Here is an 18,787-nt window from a genome sequence, read left to right on the forward strand (position 1 = left end):
ACTACTGGCAACTTAAAATACCCATGTACTACCTTTATTTTTTAAAAAATAAATTTTTCACGTCTACCAGGTGTCTTATTTTGTATTTTTAAATTTTTCGAGGGTTGGGGGTCCCCCCTGAGATATATGTGTAGTTTTCGGAGGACGGGGGTCCCCCCTGAGACATTCGCGGAGGATGGAGGTTTGGGGGATGCAGAAGTCACGAGGTCAGGAAGTAAGGGGATGTTGGAATTGCTAAGTGGTAAGTAGCGGGACGGGGGCTTGCGTGATGCATAGGTAACGGGGTGAAGAGATTATGAAGTGTATAAGTGTTGCCACTTATACACTTCACGATCCCCCCACTCCGCTACCCGTGCACCCCGCGAGTCCCGTTCCGCCACCCCCACGTCGCGATTCCCGCATCCCTTCACTTCCTCACCTCGTCACTCCCGATCCCCGCCACTTCCGTCCCCCGCGAGGTCCCCGTACCCCTCGACGCACTCGCGACACGACCCGAGAGGTGCGGAAGTTACGGGATGAAGAAATTGCGAAGTGGTAGAAACAGTGGAATGTGAAGGTAGTGCGGTACATACATAACGGGGTGTGGAGATCATGAAGGGTAGAAATATCGCCACTTCTACACTTCACGGTCCCAACACTCCGCTACGGATGCACCCCGCGACCTCCCCATGCCGCCATTTCCCCACTTCGCGATTCCCACATCGCGTCCCTTCCGCACCCCATCACTCCCGACTCCCGCGACGATCCTGGACGGAGTCCCTTTCCATGGCTGCGATCTATCCTGAAAAAAGAACATAAGTTACATATAGAAAGTGAAAGTGGTTAATGAAAATTGTTAATTGGAAGTTTCGAAAAGCATAGAATAAATACATAAATAAATAAACATTAAAAATAAATAAGTTTTGAAAATTAAAAGTTAAATAAAATCGTTCATTTAATGTGCTGTATTTTATAAAAATATTTTCGTGATGATATCAGTTCCGGTGCTTTATATGCATAGATGTTGACGGTAAGTTTCTTATTAATTTTTAATTGGCATGAAATACATACCTTTATAATATATTTTAGTTTTGTTCGTTATCTTTTGATGACTATTAATGTTATATAAAACATTTAAAATAAATATACTAAGTACACATAATTGTAAGAGTTTCTTAATAAAATGTTAATTTATGAAGTTAAAGAAGCGTTATTTTAAGTTTTTATACAGTACTGGTCAGCTGTATTGTATGTACAGTATGTCCAGAAAATTTTTTCGTTTCAGCGGAAATTTAAATAACCTATTAGTCGTAATTTTAAAATGCGATATCTTATTATTTTTTAATAAACTGTACTATTGATCGATAAAAATTATTCGCTTCAAACGAGCATTTTCATTTTTCATATCAATACTTGTCGATAAATATTCTTTCAAATTTTCAATCTTTACTTTCGATATTAAAAACATCCTTTTTTCCCTTTAAAAAGCATTTAAATTTGATAACTTCTCTTTATTTTCATTACACTATCGCATGCTGCAAGGATAGTTTTATAGATAATTCGTTGTCCTTGAAAGTGCTACAAGGTGTCGCTTGAAGCATTTGATCAAAGCATTTATTAAACAAAATTACGTTTTTCAAGGTTAACTAATGAACGGCTTGACCTACATTAAAAACGTACATAAGAATTTTGTAGCTTATTTTATTTTCTACAAAAAAGATCTTGTAGGCGAAGTCCTTAAAGTACATGGTTTGAAAGATATAGAGAGATTTAAAGTCAATTTATGTGGAAATTTATTATTTCTTTAGAGACCTAGTCTACTGTAACTTTTTTGTCGACAATTAAATCTGCTACAAAATTTTTACGTGCATTGCAACTGTAAGTGATGGCTACATGATTCAAGCTACGGTAAATTACGGTAAATGATTGAAAAGCTACTCTGTCAAGGTCACACATCTTCAAAAATTAATTCGATGCAGCTGTTAAACATTAAAAATGAAACAAAACCGATGCTAATTATTAAAAATTAGATTACATTTTTTTCTGAAATGATCAAAACGCACTTAAAAATAGTGAAACATTTTTATTTCTAATCTAAGTTTCAATATCTAACAGTTATTTTGTTTCATTGATAATTTTTAACTGCTTCACTAAACAAAATTTTGCATTCATATGTGATGTGATTCGTTATTTCGGGTGTTACGGTGTTAAAAAAGTTAATTTTGCATAAAAATGTTAAATAACGATGTGCTCCAACAAAATTTTATTTAGCGAAAATGTTAAAAATTAGCAGAGAAACAAAATGGAAGCTAAATAGTAAAAATTGGATGAAAAATAAAAAGAACGCGCGATTATTAACGATTTTGCAAAATGTTACAACTTTTTTTATTTTTCATCTAATTTTTAATATTAGCATCTATTTTGTTTCATTACTAATGTTTATTCAGCTTGTATAATTAGTTATTCACTATTCTTTGTCCAATAGTAAATTCCTTAACCGTGTATGTAACTCTCCAACCCCCTTAAGAACAACAAACTATCTATAAAATGAGCCCGGAAACATTGTGATAGCGTTAAATACTGCGTTATAAAAAATTTAAAAGTAGTCACATTTACATGCTCTTTAAAAGGAATAGCAATAAATAAATGATAAATTCTTAAAATTGTAGTAACCAAGGGATAAACATTTGAAAGAATATTATTTTCCATACGTAAGATAACGAAATTTAACAATGGGAAATAAAAGACAAAAATGCTCGTTCGAAGTCTAAACGAATCACCTCAACGAACTTACTTATTATCATATTTTACTATAATAAATACATTTTTTAATAAAGTGTTTATGAAACTTTCATACCACAACTTAAAGAATACGATATTGGTTTATCTAAAACTATTTACTGTTTAATAAATCAATAAATAAATAAAAAATAGTGTTTTACTTGTAACGTTAAAGTGAATAAGTGTAGAAAAGTATACAAAATAATTAAAAAATTAAGTTTTAATGTACCTTCACAAAGTATCTTATCAATTAAGGTTTTAAAAAGATTAAAAATCAATCAGGAACAAGTGAGGTAAAGGTTGAGGGAAAGGATCAGTATAGGGAAATTGATGAAGAACAAATACAAAGGAATAGTACGGGGAGAGGATGTAAGAGTCAAGGTATATGATGGGGTTGAGGAAGATTTTGTAGAGGGATTAGAAAGAGAATTGAGTGCCAGCGTCTTTAGGAGGAAGAAAGGAAATAAACGTGTTAACAAAATTTGCGACAAGGATTGGGGATGTAAATTTTGTACTTCACTTAACACCCTAAAAATATTACGTAATTCTTTGTCATGTATGAAAGTTTCGTAAACTAACAATTTTTGTCAATTGTTTTTACATAACGCTGAATACAGACTAAAGTAAAGGAGATAAGTGAAAAGATTTAGACTTAGAGTACAGCTCTAAAAATATTTTTAAATTATGTCCACTTCTTCGAAAAAAGGAAAAGGCAATCCCATTTAATAATTTCGAGTTTTGGTAATTTAAATACCCAGTGAAAGAAAATCATTTTCTGCACCTGACTTACACTGAATGAAAAACCCGAAAGTGGTATTAAACATCACTTCTTTAGCTTCAAAAATTACCACGTTATCGTCAAAATACAAGAATACAAATTAATAGTCACCGAAAAATAAAGAGTACAATCAAAATATGTTACCATGTACGTCATGCCCAAATGTAAAAAAGAAACTCGTCAATTTAATTCATAGTACATAAACAATCGGAACTAAAATCATCCTAAATAATATTTCTATAAAACAGAACAAGAAAACAACCGATTTTACCTAACCTTTATTTTTTAAAACCTAGAAAACATTTAAAGCCTTTCGAAACTTCTAATTGACGATTTTAATCAAACACCCTGTAGAAAAAAAAATGCCATTAAAAGTTTTGTAAAAAAGCAACAAAGATAATTAATATATATTTTAAATTACGTTTGTCAACTGCAAGACATAGATAAGATTACTATTCGCGAATAATTAATGGTGTGAGATTTTGCAATTTTCGGAAAATGAGAAGATTGTCTCAAGATAGGTAAATTTTAATTGATTGAGCGACTCAAACTGAAATGCTCAAGAAATTTCTGACAACCCCTACTATAACGCAAAATTCCAGAAAATTTTTTCGTTTCAGCGGAAATTTAAATAACCTATTAGTCGTAATTTTAAAATGCGATATCTTATTATTTTTTAATAAACTGTACTATTGATCGATAAAAATTATTCGCTTCAAACGAGCATTTTCATTTTTCATATCAATACTTGTCGATAAATATTCTTTCAAATTTTCAATCTTTACTTTCGATATTAAAAACATCCTTTTTTCCCTTTAAAAAGCATTTAAATTTGATAACTTCTCTTTATTTTCATTACACTATCGCATGCTGCAAGGATAGTTTTATAGATAATTCGTTGTCCTTGAAAGTGCTACAAGGTGTCGCTTGAAGCATTTGATCAAAGCATTTATTAAACAAAATTACGTTTTTCAAGGTTAACTAATGAACGGCTTGACCTACATTAAAAACGTACATAAGAATTTTGTAGCTTATTTTATTTTCTACANTATGTTACCATGTACGTCATGCCCAAATGTAAAAAAGAAACTCGTCAATTTAATTCATAGTACATAAACAATCGGAACTAAAATCATCCTAAATAATATTTCTATAAAACAGAACAAGAAAACAACCGATTTTACCTAACCTTTATTTTTTAAAACCTAGAAAACATTTAAAGCCTTTCGAAACTCCTAATTGACGATTTTAATCAAACCCCCTGTAGAAAACAACCTGCCATTAAAAGTTTTGTAAAAAAGCAACAAAGATAATTAATATATATTTTAAATTACGTTTGTCAACTGCAAGACATAGATAAGATTACTATTCGCGAATAATTAATGGTGTGAGATTTTGCAATTTTCGGAAAATGAGAAGATTGTCTCAAGATAGGTAAATTTTAATTGATTGAGCGACTCAAACTGAAATGCTCAAGAAATTTCTGACAACCCCTACTATAACGCAAAATTGTGCCTGTGTACATATACAATAGATAAATAAATATGAAATAATAAGAGAAATCCTACCGTGTCGTTCCTTCTCCTTTGTCCTCCTCCAAAAGTAGCTAGGGTTGGACCTCGTGGGATTGGAGTGGATTGGATCGGACTTGACTGAGATGGTCTGGGCCGGGAATTGTTGTCCAGGGTCTGCAACAATATCAGAAACATGCGTTAAACAAAAAAAATGTACGTTGTTTTAAAATGTACCTAATAACTTTTTTAAGAGAACTAGGCCCAGAAAATCTAAAAAACGTAGTACAACAAATTGCTCTTTCTAATAGAACCAAATTAAACTGAAAATGGTAATGATGACTTCCGGTATTCTGGCATATCAGGAAGTTGTATGACCTTAGAGAAATATTTAAACTGGAAACAACAACAATCAGTAACTGCTACAATCATCAAGCGAAAATTTTAACACTCAATTTAAAAATAAAAATATAGTAAAATATTTTCAGATATTAGAATTACAATTATCAGTATTGTTTCAATATATTAAGTATTTTTAAATACTAAATCGTTTTAATTGGTTAAATTAAGAGTTAATTAGTCAATTAAGAAAGTGAATTATTTTAAAAGAATTAAAAATAGGACAAGAATGTTAGATGGGTCTTTCCGCTTCTGTTCGACGAGACGTTTTTAGTGAGAGACTAACAACAAACAAGCCGGAAAGAAAATTTTGCATCACGACGTCTAGCAGCGACCGTTCGTTCATAAAGAAGAAAACGTGTCAAATTCGTTTCACGAGCAACAGAAAAACAGAAGCCGCATAAAATTGGTAGCTACCAACTTCCTTACACGGTGGCTTGTGAAGTCATGAATTATTCAGAATGCGTGTTCTGACGATGGGATCTAATTTTTTTTGGTTCTTAGCCGTAGCAGCATCATCTTCGTGTACTAAATGTGTAGGTTCCTATATACACTACTGGCAACTTAAAAAAACGAATACTTACATTTCGTTACATGCAATTATAAGAGGGAGTCATTATCTTTCGAAAAATTCGACGTGATATAGGAAAATTTGCAGACATACCCTTAGCCATCTTTTTATATAAATAATAAAGTAATCTAAGTTTCAGATTTTTGAGGGATGTAAAACTTTAAATTGTATTTACTGGAGTTATATTAATTTATTATTAACCTATACGAAGAGATAGCTGAAGGTATTTGTACGAACTTTATTTTACCACACGTCGTATTAGTCGAAAAAGGATATCACCCTTTGACGATTACTTGCAATAATAGAATGAATTACTATAAATAACGTAAATGCTATCTATAGTATATTGGTATCTTTAATGGAATTTAAAAATGTTCAACAAGATCCTTAAGGATACCAACTTGTCGAACTGAATTCAGGGCGTAGCTAATCTACGTAACCCTGCAGAAAAACAAGTTCGTGGTGATCAGTATTTTGTCGAAGCTGTCAGACGCGGATCGCGATTTCGATCTAATTGGATCTCATCAGCGTGTCGTAGACAATTTTGACAGAATACAGACCCATTCTACTTGCTGCCATAAGACAGCGTTTTATGAATCACTACAGAAAGCGTCTGACGATTTGGAAAAAATAGTGACCACTAATGTGAACTTTTTGTTGGTGTTGTCAAGTTCGGTTCGGAACTTGCCTCTACGGTATATATCTTTCTGTCTTGTCTACAAATTTCTGTGTGCGGTAACGCAAAAGAAACGAGAAGGAACGCCTAAAAATCTTAGAATGGGTTAAAGTGTAGTCAAAACGTTTAAAACACTTTCTGAATAATAGATTTTTGCCAAAGAATAAATACTACGGATTGTTGGTGTATATGCGTAAGTGTATGCATGTAAGTGTGTATACAATACATAGTACGTAGAAAATGACTGTTCAAACAAGATCTAAGTACTTTTTATTGTGTCAGAGGTGCGGCAATTCAAGAGTTGCATAAGAGCCTTTGACGATTGTGAACAGTTATAATTTTTTTTCTTTTCTGAAGAGGAAAAGCGCTAATAAGGATTACGTTGCGAAATTTCTCAAAAACATATTTTAAAATAATGGAGTGTCGAAATATTTGAACACACAAATAACAAACAAATTGTTTTTCTAAAAGCAAAAGGAAGAGGTAAACCGAATCATAAGGTACATGTAAAACCAAAGTTAGTAAGCGTTTAATAAAGTAATAAGAAATAAAAAACAAATTACGTTCATAAAGCTGGAATAGGTGCTGAGAGAATAAAAAACAAATTCTATATGTGAAAAACTAATAGAAGGGCTCAGGTATATGTACAGACAACGAACTAATGGAAAAAAAGAAAAACACGTGCAGGAAAGTATAAAGCAAACATCTAATTAAGAAAGAGAAAAAGGAAGTTGTGACAGTAGGATATAAGAAATTAAGATCTGACGGAAATTGGATGATATGAAAGGTGGAAATGTAAATGAAAACGAAATCGACAGGTAGGTGCCTATTTCGTGTGTTTGCTTTAAAAAATTCTTAACGTAGGTACATACAACTCAACCAACGTATCCGTAGCCGCGTTAAAAGTATGAACATTGGCAAAGTGGAAGGGGTGTAACTAGAACTCATTCCGTTTGAAGTTGTTAAGTTTTTCTAATGATTTTCAATGTTTTATACTTTTAACGAAAACGAAATCGACAGTGTGTTTGTTTCAAAAAATTTTAACGTACCTAAATACTTATTAAGGAACTTCATTATTTAACGACCGATATTATACCACGCGAGTTAAATATACTGTGTGTAACGAGAACGTTGTAACAGCAGCAACACCACGATATCATCATCATCATCATCATCATCGTGGTATGAGTATCGTTCATCTAGTTTTTATGTGTAATACTGGCAGCAAAGCAGCCTGTCATGTCGAATTTAAATTAATCTCGACGGACGCACGACAAGCCGTGTTCCCATGTCAAATAACCTCTGCATCATTTCGCCAATACGCCGTGAACTATTTACCAACCTTAGCAGATGAACCTATTATTTATTTTACGTAGAACGTTGCACAGTTTTCTATTTTATTTATTTACCTACAGTGGTAGCTGCCAATTTTAAATTGCCTTGTAGAAAATGAAAAGGAAGAAGTTCGAAATCGCGAACAGAACAGAACGCTAAGTTTTATTGTTCCATAAAAAAGTAACAATAAGAAGTGCGAATTGAAAATGTACTACTACCTACACCATGTCTAATAAATAAAATTAAAAATTAAATCAGAAAAAGATATTTACAAAATAATAAACATAAAACAAATAGAAGAATCTTACCTTTTTCTTTTCTTCTAAGTTTCTTCCTCCATCTCCGGAGGTAGTTGGGGTTGGATTGGTCTCTCGGGCACAGGACTGGACTCTCGGACTTCTTCCTTCTTCCTTTTATCTTCTTAAAGATCCTGTAAAATTGAAAAGTACTGATTAATTTAACTTACACATAATTAAAAAATTATTCACTGGATATGCACTTAAAGTAGAAATTATAAAGAAAAAAAAGAGCGAGCTAATTTTGACAATATCTTACCTCACATTGTTAATCTGATTTGGCATTGATCGCAAATTGTTCCGCAGGGTCTGTAGTACAGGCTACACTTTCTCTGAAATGAAAAATGCAAAGTGGAAATCAAAACATTTCAAAAATAAAAAACATCAGCAGTTATTCAATTTTATTTATTTCTAACTATATAATGTACACACTTTATTTACTGGTTAGGGAAAGTACTTATACTACGTGACCCATTTTTTACTCCCCCCCGTTTCCTCCCGTAGTATATGTCAAGATCCACCTCCGCCTATAATAATTCATAAAAATGGTTTTAAATTATTTTTTGCGAACAAAAAATTTTGAATATAGCTCAAAAAGCGCGAGATTTCTCTAGAGGACATTGACTATGTGGCCCATCCCTGTGGTCAAGCGTGGTATTTTTGAAGATCTCCCTGCACCCTGACGGGTCGTGTACTACGGATACGTTCCCTAGTCAGATACTGGTTTACTGATTGTTAAGAGCCATGGTCAGACCAATCAAAATGATAATCTCTATAATGGAGTGCCGTGCCGTAATAATCAGGGCAGTTTGGCAAATGTATGATGATAGGCACCTAACATGTATGTACGTGCATACCTTCGCCAATATTATAGTCGGGATTGGGCGTCGTCGGCAATAATAAATAAATCAGATAGATAAGGTTGGCCTGCTGCTACCGCTGCAACTTGATAATTTCCTGCGATTACTATATGTGTGTAATTGGGGACGAGCCAGCCGGAAATTGAGGGTACTCGTACCGCGAGAGAGTGAGAGCGAGACAGATGAGGAGGCACCACTCACCGCTAACATCAGGAAATGACGCTTGTCTACTACCACTACGTGGCCGTGGTCATCGTGTTGACACCTGAAGATTGCCGAGATTAACGACATAATTTTCTTGATTTATTATGGTCGCGAACGTTCGTTGATCGCCCCAGGAGAATTTCTTTTACCAATGAAATCGTCTGTTGATTGCCCGAAGGTGGTTGATGGGATGGGATGACGTGGATGACTTGATTACAGTCCATGCTGAAATTAAAGAGACAACCTAATATTTATATGAGAAATTAATTCCCAATCCCTCTTATCAGGGACGTATAGTTACGAATGGTAAGAAAGGAAAATTATTTATTTTGCGTACCTACGTAATGTGATGGTTTTACAAAAATTAGTACCTATATACCTACATATACATTGTTTGTGCTTCTGGAAGCAAAAAAAAACAAACAGAAAATTAGTCTTCTCTCTTAACACCCTTATTCGGAAATTATTTTTCTTAAATCAATAGAAAGCTTTGCAATTTATTGTATATATACGCTTTACCCACGGCTTCGCTGGCGCTGATGCCCTAAATATGTGTCAAAAATCATCAAAAATACAATACTTCGATAAATTTATTCTGAAGTCAGGATAAAATTAAAGTTTCTAATTTTTTTATGTTAAGTATACACTTTGCAAGAATGACAGTAAATACTGTCCTTTTTTGAGATGAAACAAAACTTTTTCTATCTCTTGGAACATTTTTTTTTTCTGGATAAAAGGAACCCTACGTCCTTTTCTGTACACCTTTACACAAAATAATTTCAATATTTGTTTTTAAAAACATTGCATGTTTATTTTCCATATCTCTGTATTCAGGCACAAGTGCAAAATTATAAAATTCAGAAAACCTTACTTTTAAAAGCAATTTAATTAGATGTCGGCCAGGATGTTCATCCTCCTTATTATCCCTCAGTACACAAACTGTCTTTACGTGAGTAAAATTATGCATGTACGCCTGCACTTAGTTAATCCTGACACTAAATAAAAGAAAATTTATTTGAAAATCTTCAGTTAAACGTCTTTAATTAAATATTTAAATTTAATACACCGATCACCGGTCAGGTCTTGCAGTACACTACAAAGCTTTACACGAAAGCGCGTTGCTATCCTATTCTTGTGCATATGTCTATCTCTTTTTAATGTTATTCACACTAGAGAACAAAGAAGTCATTTAATTAGCAATATTTTAATATCAGAACAAGTTATCATTTATTTTAATTATACGAATTATTATTTTCTATTAAATTATTGGAGCAAGTCGAATGACGAGTTAATTTTCAAAGCATTTTTTATGTTCATTAATTATATTTTATGCCTCTTTATGTACGTATTTAACCTTAAATATTTTTAAAACCTATTTTGCGTTTGTTCATATCTACAAAATTCTATCCAATTGGAAATTTGTTAGGCGAGGACCCTGACCCTATCAGCAGCTTCTCGGCCGGATCGGAATTTACTAGGGCATTCTTAAGATACTGATTTTGCTATACAACGTTTTTCAAAAATTAAAAATTATTTAACTTTCTGTTTTCTTGTTAGGCTGTAAATGTAAACGTACGAATAGGTACTTGTCTGGTTAAAAGACACTAAGATACTTGTTATATTCTTCGTATCATATACATATACTTAACGGCCCAATTTTTTATTTCGTTCTGAGCGGTAATCTTCCATTGCTAATGCGTATGTATGTGTATACATTGTTATCGTGGCAAGTTATTATTGTGGAATTTTTTATTTATTATTATGTATACAGGTAGCTATCGTAGCAACAGCATGATGCATCAGACACATGCCCGCTAAAACCTAATAATACAAGTTCCAAATTAAACCCTCATTACTGTTAAAAGAAGTGGCTGAACATTTTTCTCAAATGTCCACGTAAGTACGACGTATAGGTATGTGTGTATGTATGCATGCATGTTGCTTTGTATCAGTCAATCTTTGCCGCAATAACTACGTCATGGTCATTAGCATCCGCGGGTGAGTGACGAGTTCTTCGTACTGACACGGACAAATCACACATGTCAAGGCTTACACCTCACCTCATCACCGAATGAATTTATTTACCGTCAATTTTTGAGCAAGGTCCATTAACATACCAGCCACAAAAAGTCTTTAATATCTTAAGCAACCCAACCACATCCCCGAAACAAATTGCATCCGCGCGTATATCTATCTATAGTATGTACCTACATGTGTATATTTTTATGAAAATAAAATTTCCACGTAAAATGTACATCCATTCGATTGAAATCCTTCGTATATCAAGAAGGAATGGTCCAACAGTCCAATCTGAATACTCCTTAAAGAGAAGTTTTTCATTGTTTATTAAAATTGTATTGTTAAATGAGACGAAATCGCTAATTTTCGGTATCTAGGAAGTCAGATAATTCAGGATACAATGGATCAGTACAGATATAAAACAAAAGCAAAAAGAAGTCACGAACGGTTAATTTAGAAATTCGAAAAAGATTGTATGCCCGGAGTGTTCGAAATGTGGTGTTACAGGTGAATGATGAGGATATCGTGAATGGAAATGGGAAGGAATAGGAGAACACACGGCGCTATGGAAGTCAATAAGAAATAGGCGAGATAGGTTCATAAGACACTTCATGCATGAGTTAGAGACATATTAGAAGCAAAAAAAAGGAGTTAAAAGGAGGGGAGGTAGTCCTATATTAAATTCCTGTTCACAAATAGTTAAGGATGTGGGATCTTCTAGTTTTTGGTAATAGATACGTGTCAAACGACACTCAGGACTGACGACCCTATGAAGATGATGTTTTACTAAAGGAGCGATGCATATTTGTTATGAATATAGTTTAGTATCTTATAGGTACGATATGAAATTTGATGGATTCTCAATCTGTGGAGAACCAGACAGATTAATAAAAACAAGATATTAACGCATGTATTTTTACTTTTGAGATGTTTCGTGAGCTTTTCCAAATATTTTCACGATTAACATTTGCTTGCAGAAGTTGGCAAACGAAGCCGACCAGCGAAAAGTCGCAAAAGAAAAATAAATCAACATCTTGCTTCTTCTACTTAGATCCCCACTGATCAAACCATCAAAATGTACACGCTGTAGACAATGGTTTTACGCGGATGTTGTTTAGTACAAAAACAGAGAGGAACCACGAGGTCAGAAAGTTTTCCCAATTTAGCTAATGAACACATCGGAATAATTTCGCGCGTGGCAATAGAGGAACGGATCAATAGTTTTCCAATTAACTAATAAACTTTCGGTAACACATTGTTCCCGGCACCTAATAAATAGAAAAGGGCAGGTGGTTGTCCTCATTTCACCATAGTTCCGCGTGATGTGAAAGTGGCTGTTAACAAAATGATTGATAACGAAATTTATCATCGAATAAGTTAATTATAGTTCGAGAAATGAAAAGAACGAAAAAAAAAACGGAACGGTGAAAATTAAGATTGCGTTTAAAAGAGCTTGCTGACGGTGCATGCTTATATTAGATAACTTGTATCTATCGTAGTAAGATAGGCGGCAACGTGCGTCATTTATTTTTAGTAGCGATTAGAACTACGTATTTTTGACATGTTACAAATGAACTAGCGGACTGAAATGTAAGTCATTAGTTGACTCGTTCTTCAGGTACCGACGATGAAGACGTTGAACAACACTATTTTAATGTGTTTTACTGTAACAAATGTCTTCTTATTAAATGCAAATGCCCGATATGGTATTTGTAACCTATTCGTTTGAATTCTGTTCTAGTACTTCCTCCCAATGACAAATGTTTTGTACTAATTTTATAAACTTCTCTTCTTTTTCTGCAATTACAATTACAAGTAAAATTTATCGACAGAACGTGAAAATCAATTAGGCTACGCAACAACATCCCTGTAATTAATAAATATTAGACTTAGGTACTAATATTATTTCATAAAATAAACTATGTGTNACTTGCTGCCATAAGACAGCGTTTTATGAATCACTACAGAAAGCGTCTGACGATTTGGAAAAAATAGTGACCACTAATGTGAACTTTTTGTTGGTGTTGTCAAGTTCGGTTCGGAACTTGCCTCTACGGTATATATCTTTCTGTCTTGTCTACAAATTTCTGTGTGCGGTAACGCAAAAGAAACGAGAAGGAACGCCTAAAAATCTTAGAATGGGTTAAAGTGTAGTCAAAACGTTTAAAACACTTTCTGAATAATAGATTTTTGCCAAAGAATAAATACTACGGATTGTTGGTGTATATGCGTAAGTGTATGCATGTAAGTGTGTATACAATACATAGTACGTAGAAAATGACTGTTCAAACAAGATCTAAGTACTTTTTATTGTGTCAGAGGTGCGGCAATTCAAGAGTTGCATAAGAGCCTTTGACGATTGTGAACAGTTATAATTTTTTTTCTTTTCTGAAGAGGAAAAGCGCTAATAAGGATTACGTTGCGAAATTTCACAAACTTATTTTAAAATAATGGAGTGTCGAAATATTTGAACACACAAATAACAAACAAATTGTTTTTCTAAAAGCAAAAGGAAGAGGTAAACCGAATCATAAGGTACATGTAAAACCAAAGTTAGTAAGCGTTTAATAAAGTAATAAGAAATAAAAAACAAATTACGTTCATAAAGCTGGAATAGGTGCTGAGAGAATAAAAAACAAATTCTATATGTGAAAAACTAATAGAAGGGCTCAGGTATATGTACAGACAACGAACTAATGGAAAAAAAGAAAAACACGTGCAGGAAAGTATAAAGCAAACATCTAATTAAGAAAGAGAAAAAGGAAGTTGTGACAGTAGGATATAAGAAATTAAGATCTGACGGAAATTGGATGATATGAAAGGTGGAAATGTAAATGAAAACGAAATCGACAGGTAGGTGCCTATTTCGTGTGTTTGCTTTAAAAAATTCTTAACGTAGGTACATACAACTCAACCAACGTATCCGTAGCCGCGTTAAAAGTATGAACATTGGCAAAGTGGAAGGGGTGTAACTAGAACTCATTCCGTTTGAAGTTGTTAAGTTTTTCTAATGATTTTCAATGTTTTATACTTTTAACGAAAACGAAATCGACAGTGTGTTTGTTTCAAAAAATTTTAACGTACCTAAATACTTATTAAGGAACTTCATTATTTAACGACCGATATTATACCACGCGAGTTAAATATACTGTGTGTAACGAGAACGTTGTAACAGCAGCAACACCACGATATCATCATCATCATCATCATCATCGTGGTATGAGTATCGTTCATCTAGTTTTTATGTGTAATACTGGCAGCAAAGCAGCCTGTCATGTCGAATTTAAATTAATCTCGACGGACGCACGACAAGCCGTGTTCCCATGTCAAATAACCTCTGCATCATTTCGCCAATACGCCGTGAACTATTTACCAACCTTAGCAGATGAACCTATTATTTATTTTACGTAGAACGTTGCACAGTTTTCTATTTTATTTATTTACCTACAGTGGTAGCTGCCAATTTTAAATTGCCTTGTAGAAAATGAAAAGGAAGAAGTTCGAAATCGCGAACAGAACAGAACGCTAAGTTTTATTGTTCCATAAAAAAGTAACAATAAGAAGTGCGAATTGAAAATGTACTACTACCTACACCATGTCTAATAAATAAAATTAAAAATTAAATCAGAAAAAGATATTTACAAAATAATAAACATAAAACAAATAGAAGAATCTTACCTTTTTCTTTTCTTCTAAGTTTCTTCCTCCATCTCCAGAGGTAGTTGGGGTTGGATTGGTCTCTCGGGCACAGGACTGGACTCTCGGACTTCTTCCTTCTTCCTTTTATCTTCTTAAAGATCCTGTAAAATTGAAAAGTACTGATTAATTTAACTTACACATAATTAAAAAATTATTCACTGGATATGCACTTAAAGTAGAAATTATAAAGAAAAAAAAGAGCGAGCTAATTTTGACAATATCTTACCTCACATTGTTAATCTGATTTGGCATTGATCGCAAATTGTTCCGCAGGGTCTGTAGTACAGGCTACACTTTCTCTGAAATGAAAAATGCAAAGTGGAAATCAAAACACTTCAAAAATAAAAAACATCAGCAGTTATTCAATTTTATTTATTTCTAACTATATAATGTACACACTTTATTTACTGGTTAGGGAAAGTACTTATACTACGTGACCCATTTTTTACTCCCCCCCGTTTCCTCCCGTAGTATATGTCAAGATCCACCTCCGCCTATAATAATTCATAAAAATGGTTTTAAATTATTTTTTGCGAACAAAAAATTTTGAATATAGCTCAAAAAGCGCGAGATTTCTCTAGAGGACATTGACTATGTGGCCCATCCCTGTGGTCAAGCGTGGTATTTTTGAAGATCTCCCTGCACCCTGACGGGTCGTGTACTACGGATACGTTCCCTAGTCAGATACTGGTTTACTGATTGTTAAGAGCCATGGTCAGACCAATCAAAATGATAATCTCTATAATGGAGTGCCGTGCCGTAATAATCAGGGCAGTTTGGCAAATGTATGATGATAGGCACCTAACATGTATGTACGTGCATACCTTCGCCAATATTATAGTCGGGATTGGGCGTCGTCGGCAATAATAAATAAATCAGATAGATAAGGTTGGCCTGCTGCTACCGCTGCAACTTGATAATTTCCTGCGATTACTATATGTGTGTAATTGGGGACGAGCCAGCCGGAAATTGAGGGTACTCGTACCGCGAGAGAGTGAGAGCGAGACAGATGAGGAGGCACCACTCACCGCTAACATCAGGAAATGACGCTTGTCTACTACCACTACGTGGCCGTGGTCATCGTGTTGACACCTGAAGATTGCCGAGATTAACGACATAATTTTCTTGATTTATTATGGTCGCGAACGTTCGTTGATCGCCCCAGGAGAATTTCTTTTACCAATGAAATCGTCTGTTGATTGCCCGAAGGTGGTTGATGGGATGGGATGACGTGGATGACTTGATTACAGTCCATGCTGAAATTAAAGAGACAACCTAATATTTATATGAGAAATTAATTCCCAATCCCTCTTATCAGGGACGTATAGTTACGAATGGTAAGAAAGGAAAATTATTTATTTTGCGTAAGTACGTAATGTGATGGTTTTACAAAAGTTAGTACCTATATACCTACATATACATTGTTTGTGCTTCTGGAAGCAAAAAAAAACAAACAGAAAATCAACTACAGTGTTGTCGCTTAATAAATATTAGACTTAGGTACTAATATTATTTCATAAAATAAACTATAAGTTTCTAGTTTATTCAATTACATACTTTCAGTAATGTTTTTCTGGCGCTGATGCCCTAAATATGTGTCAAAAATCATCAAAAATACAATACTTCGATAAATTTATTCTGAAGTCAGGATAAAATTAAAGTTTCTAATTTTTTATGTTAAGTATACACTTTGGAAGAATGACAGTAAATACTGTCCTTTTTTGAGATGAAACAAAACTTTTTCTATCTCTTGGAACATTTTTTTTTTCTGGATAAAAGGAACCCTACGTCCTTTTCTGTACACCTTTACACAAAATAATTTCAATATTTGTTTTTAAAAACATTCCATGTTTATTTTCCATATCTCTGTATTCAGGCACAAGTGCAAAATTATAAAATTCAGAAAACCTTACTTTTAAAAGCAATTTAATTAGATGTCGGCCAGGATGTTCATCCTCCTTATTATCCCTCAGTACACAAACTGTCTTTACGTGAGTAAAATTATGCATGTACGCCTGCACTTAGTTAATCCTGACACTAAATAAAAGAAAATTTATTTGAAAATCTTCAGTTAAACGTCTTTAATTAAATATTTAAATTTAATACACCGATCACCGGTCAGGTCTTGCAATACACTACAAAGCTTTACACGAAAGCGCGTTGCTATCGTATTCTTGTGCATATGTCTATCTCTTTTTAATGTTATTCACACTAGAGAACAAAGAAGTCATTTAATTAGCAATATTTTAATATCAGAACAAGTTATCATTTATTTTAATTATACGAATTATTATTTTCTATTAAATTATTGGCGCAAGTCGAATGACGAGTTAATTTTCAAAGCATTTTTTATGTTCATTAATTATATTTTATGCCTCTTTATGTACGTATTTAACCTTAAATATTTTTAAAACCTATTTTGCGTTTGTTCATATCTACAAAATTCTATCCAATTGGAAATTTGTTAGGCGAGGACCCTGACCCTATCAGCAGCTTCTCGGCCGGATCGGAATTTACTAGGGCATTCTTAAGATACTGATATAGAGATTTTGCTATACATTTTTTCAAAAATTAAAAATTATTTAACTTTCTGTTTTCTTGTTAGGCTGTAAATGTAAACGTACGAATAGGTACTTGTCTGGTTAAAAGACACTAAGATACTTGTTATATTCTTCGTATCATATACATATACTTAACGACCCAATTTTTTATTTCGTTCTGAGCGGTAATCTTCCATTACTAATGCGTATGTATGCGTATAGATTGTTATCTTGGCAAGTTATTATTGTGGAATTTTTTATTTATTATGTATACAGGTAGTTATCGTAGCAACAGCATGATGCATCAGACACATGCCCGCTAAAACCTAATAATACAAGTTCCAAATTAAACCCTCATTACTGTTAAAAGAAGTGGCTGAACATTTTTCTCAAATGTCCACGTAAGTACGACGTATAGGTATGTGTGTATGTATGCATGCATGTTGCTTTGTATCAGTCAATCTTTGCCGCAATAACTACGTCATGGTCATTAGCATCCGCGGGTGAGTGACGAGTTCTTCGTACTGACACGGACAAATCACACATGTCAAGGCTTACACCTCACCTCATCACCGAATGAATTTATTTACCGTCAATTTTTGAGCAAGGTCCATTAACATACCAGCCACAAAAAGTCTTTAATATCTTAAGCAACCCAACCACATCCCCGAAACAAATTGCATCCGCGCGTATATCTATACTGTGTACCTACATGTGTATTTTTTTATGAAAATAAAATTTCCACGTAAAATGTACGTCCATTCGATTGTAATCCTTCGTATATCAAGAAGGAATGGTCCAACAGTCCAATCTGAATACTCCTTAAAGAGAAGTTTTTCATTGTTTATTAAAATTGTATTGTTAAATGAGACGAAATCGCTAATTTTCGGTATCTAGGAAGTCAGATAATTCAGGATAGAATGGATCAGTACAGATATAAAACAAAAGCAAAAAGAAGTCACGAACGGTTAATTTAGAAATTCGAAAAAGATTGTATGACCGGAGTTAGAAGTGTTCGAAATGTGGTGTTACAGGTGAATGATGAGGATATCGTGAATGGAAATGGGAAGGAATAGGAGAACACAGGGCGCTATGGAAGTCAATAAGAAATAGGCGAGATAGGTTCATAAGACACTTCA

The 18,787-nt window shown here is 33.6% G+C and overlaps 1 protein-coding gene across 14 annotated transcripts in view; it reads right to left on the reverse strand.

Annotated features, from left to right (window-relative positions):
* Positions 1–405: 405 nt before the first annotated feature.
* The window catches only part of LOC108738151, a 78,099-nt gene continuing 59,717 nt past the window's right edge, over positions 406–18,787 (reverse strand). For 6 of the 14 annotated variants that reach the window (XM_025973998.1, XM_025974005.1, XM_025974000.1 and 3 more), the window contains 5 exons: positions 16,137–16,364; positions 15,335–15,407; positions 15,088–15,209; positions 5,107–5,226; positions 406–776 (listed from right to left, as the gene is read on the reverse strand). In XM_025973998.1, the coding sequence (XP_025829783.1) occupies positions 643–776; positions 5,107–5,226; positions 15,088–15,209; positions 15,335–15,360 (402 nt within the window). In that variant the 5' untranslated portion in view covers positions 15,361–15,407; positions 16,137–16,364 and the 3' untranslated portion in view covers positions 406–642. Of the gene's footprint in view, positions 782–5,106; positions 5,227–8,338; positions 8,461–8,585; positions 8,659–9,183; positions 9,673–10,261; positions 10,447–15,087; positions 15,210–15,334; positions 15,408–15,932; positions 16,365–17,021; positions 17,301–18,787 lie in introns of those variants that run through there. The other 8 variants (XM_025974019.1, XM_025974017.1, XM_025974015.1 and 5 more) reach the window with 7 other exon arrangements.

The sequence above is a fragment of the Agrilus planipennis genome, unplaced genomic scaffold (assembly GCF_000699045.2).
Source record: "Agrilus planipennis isolate EAB-ADULT unplaced genomic scaffold, Apla_2.0 scaffold128, whole genome shotgun sequence".
Taxonomy (NCBI): domain Eukaryota; kingdom Metazoa; phylum Arthropoda; class Insecta; order Coleoptera; family Buprestidae; genus Agrilus; species Agrilus planipennis.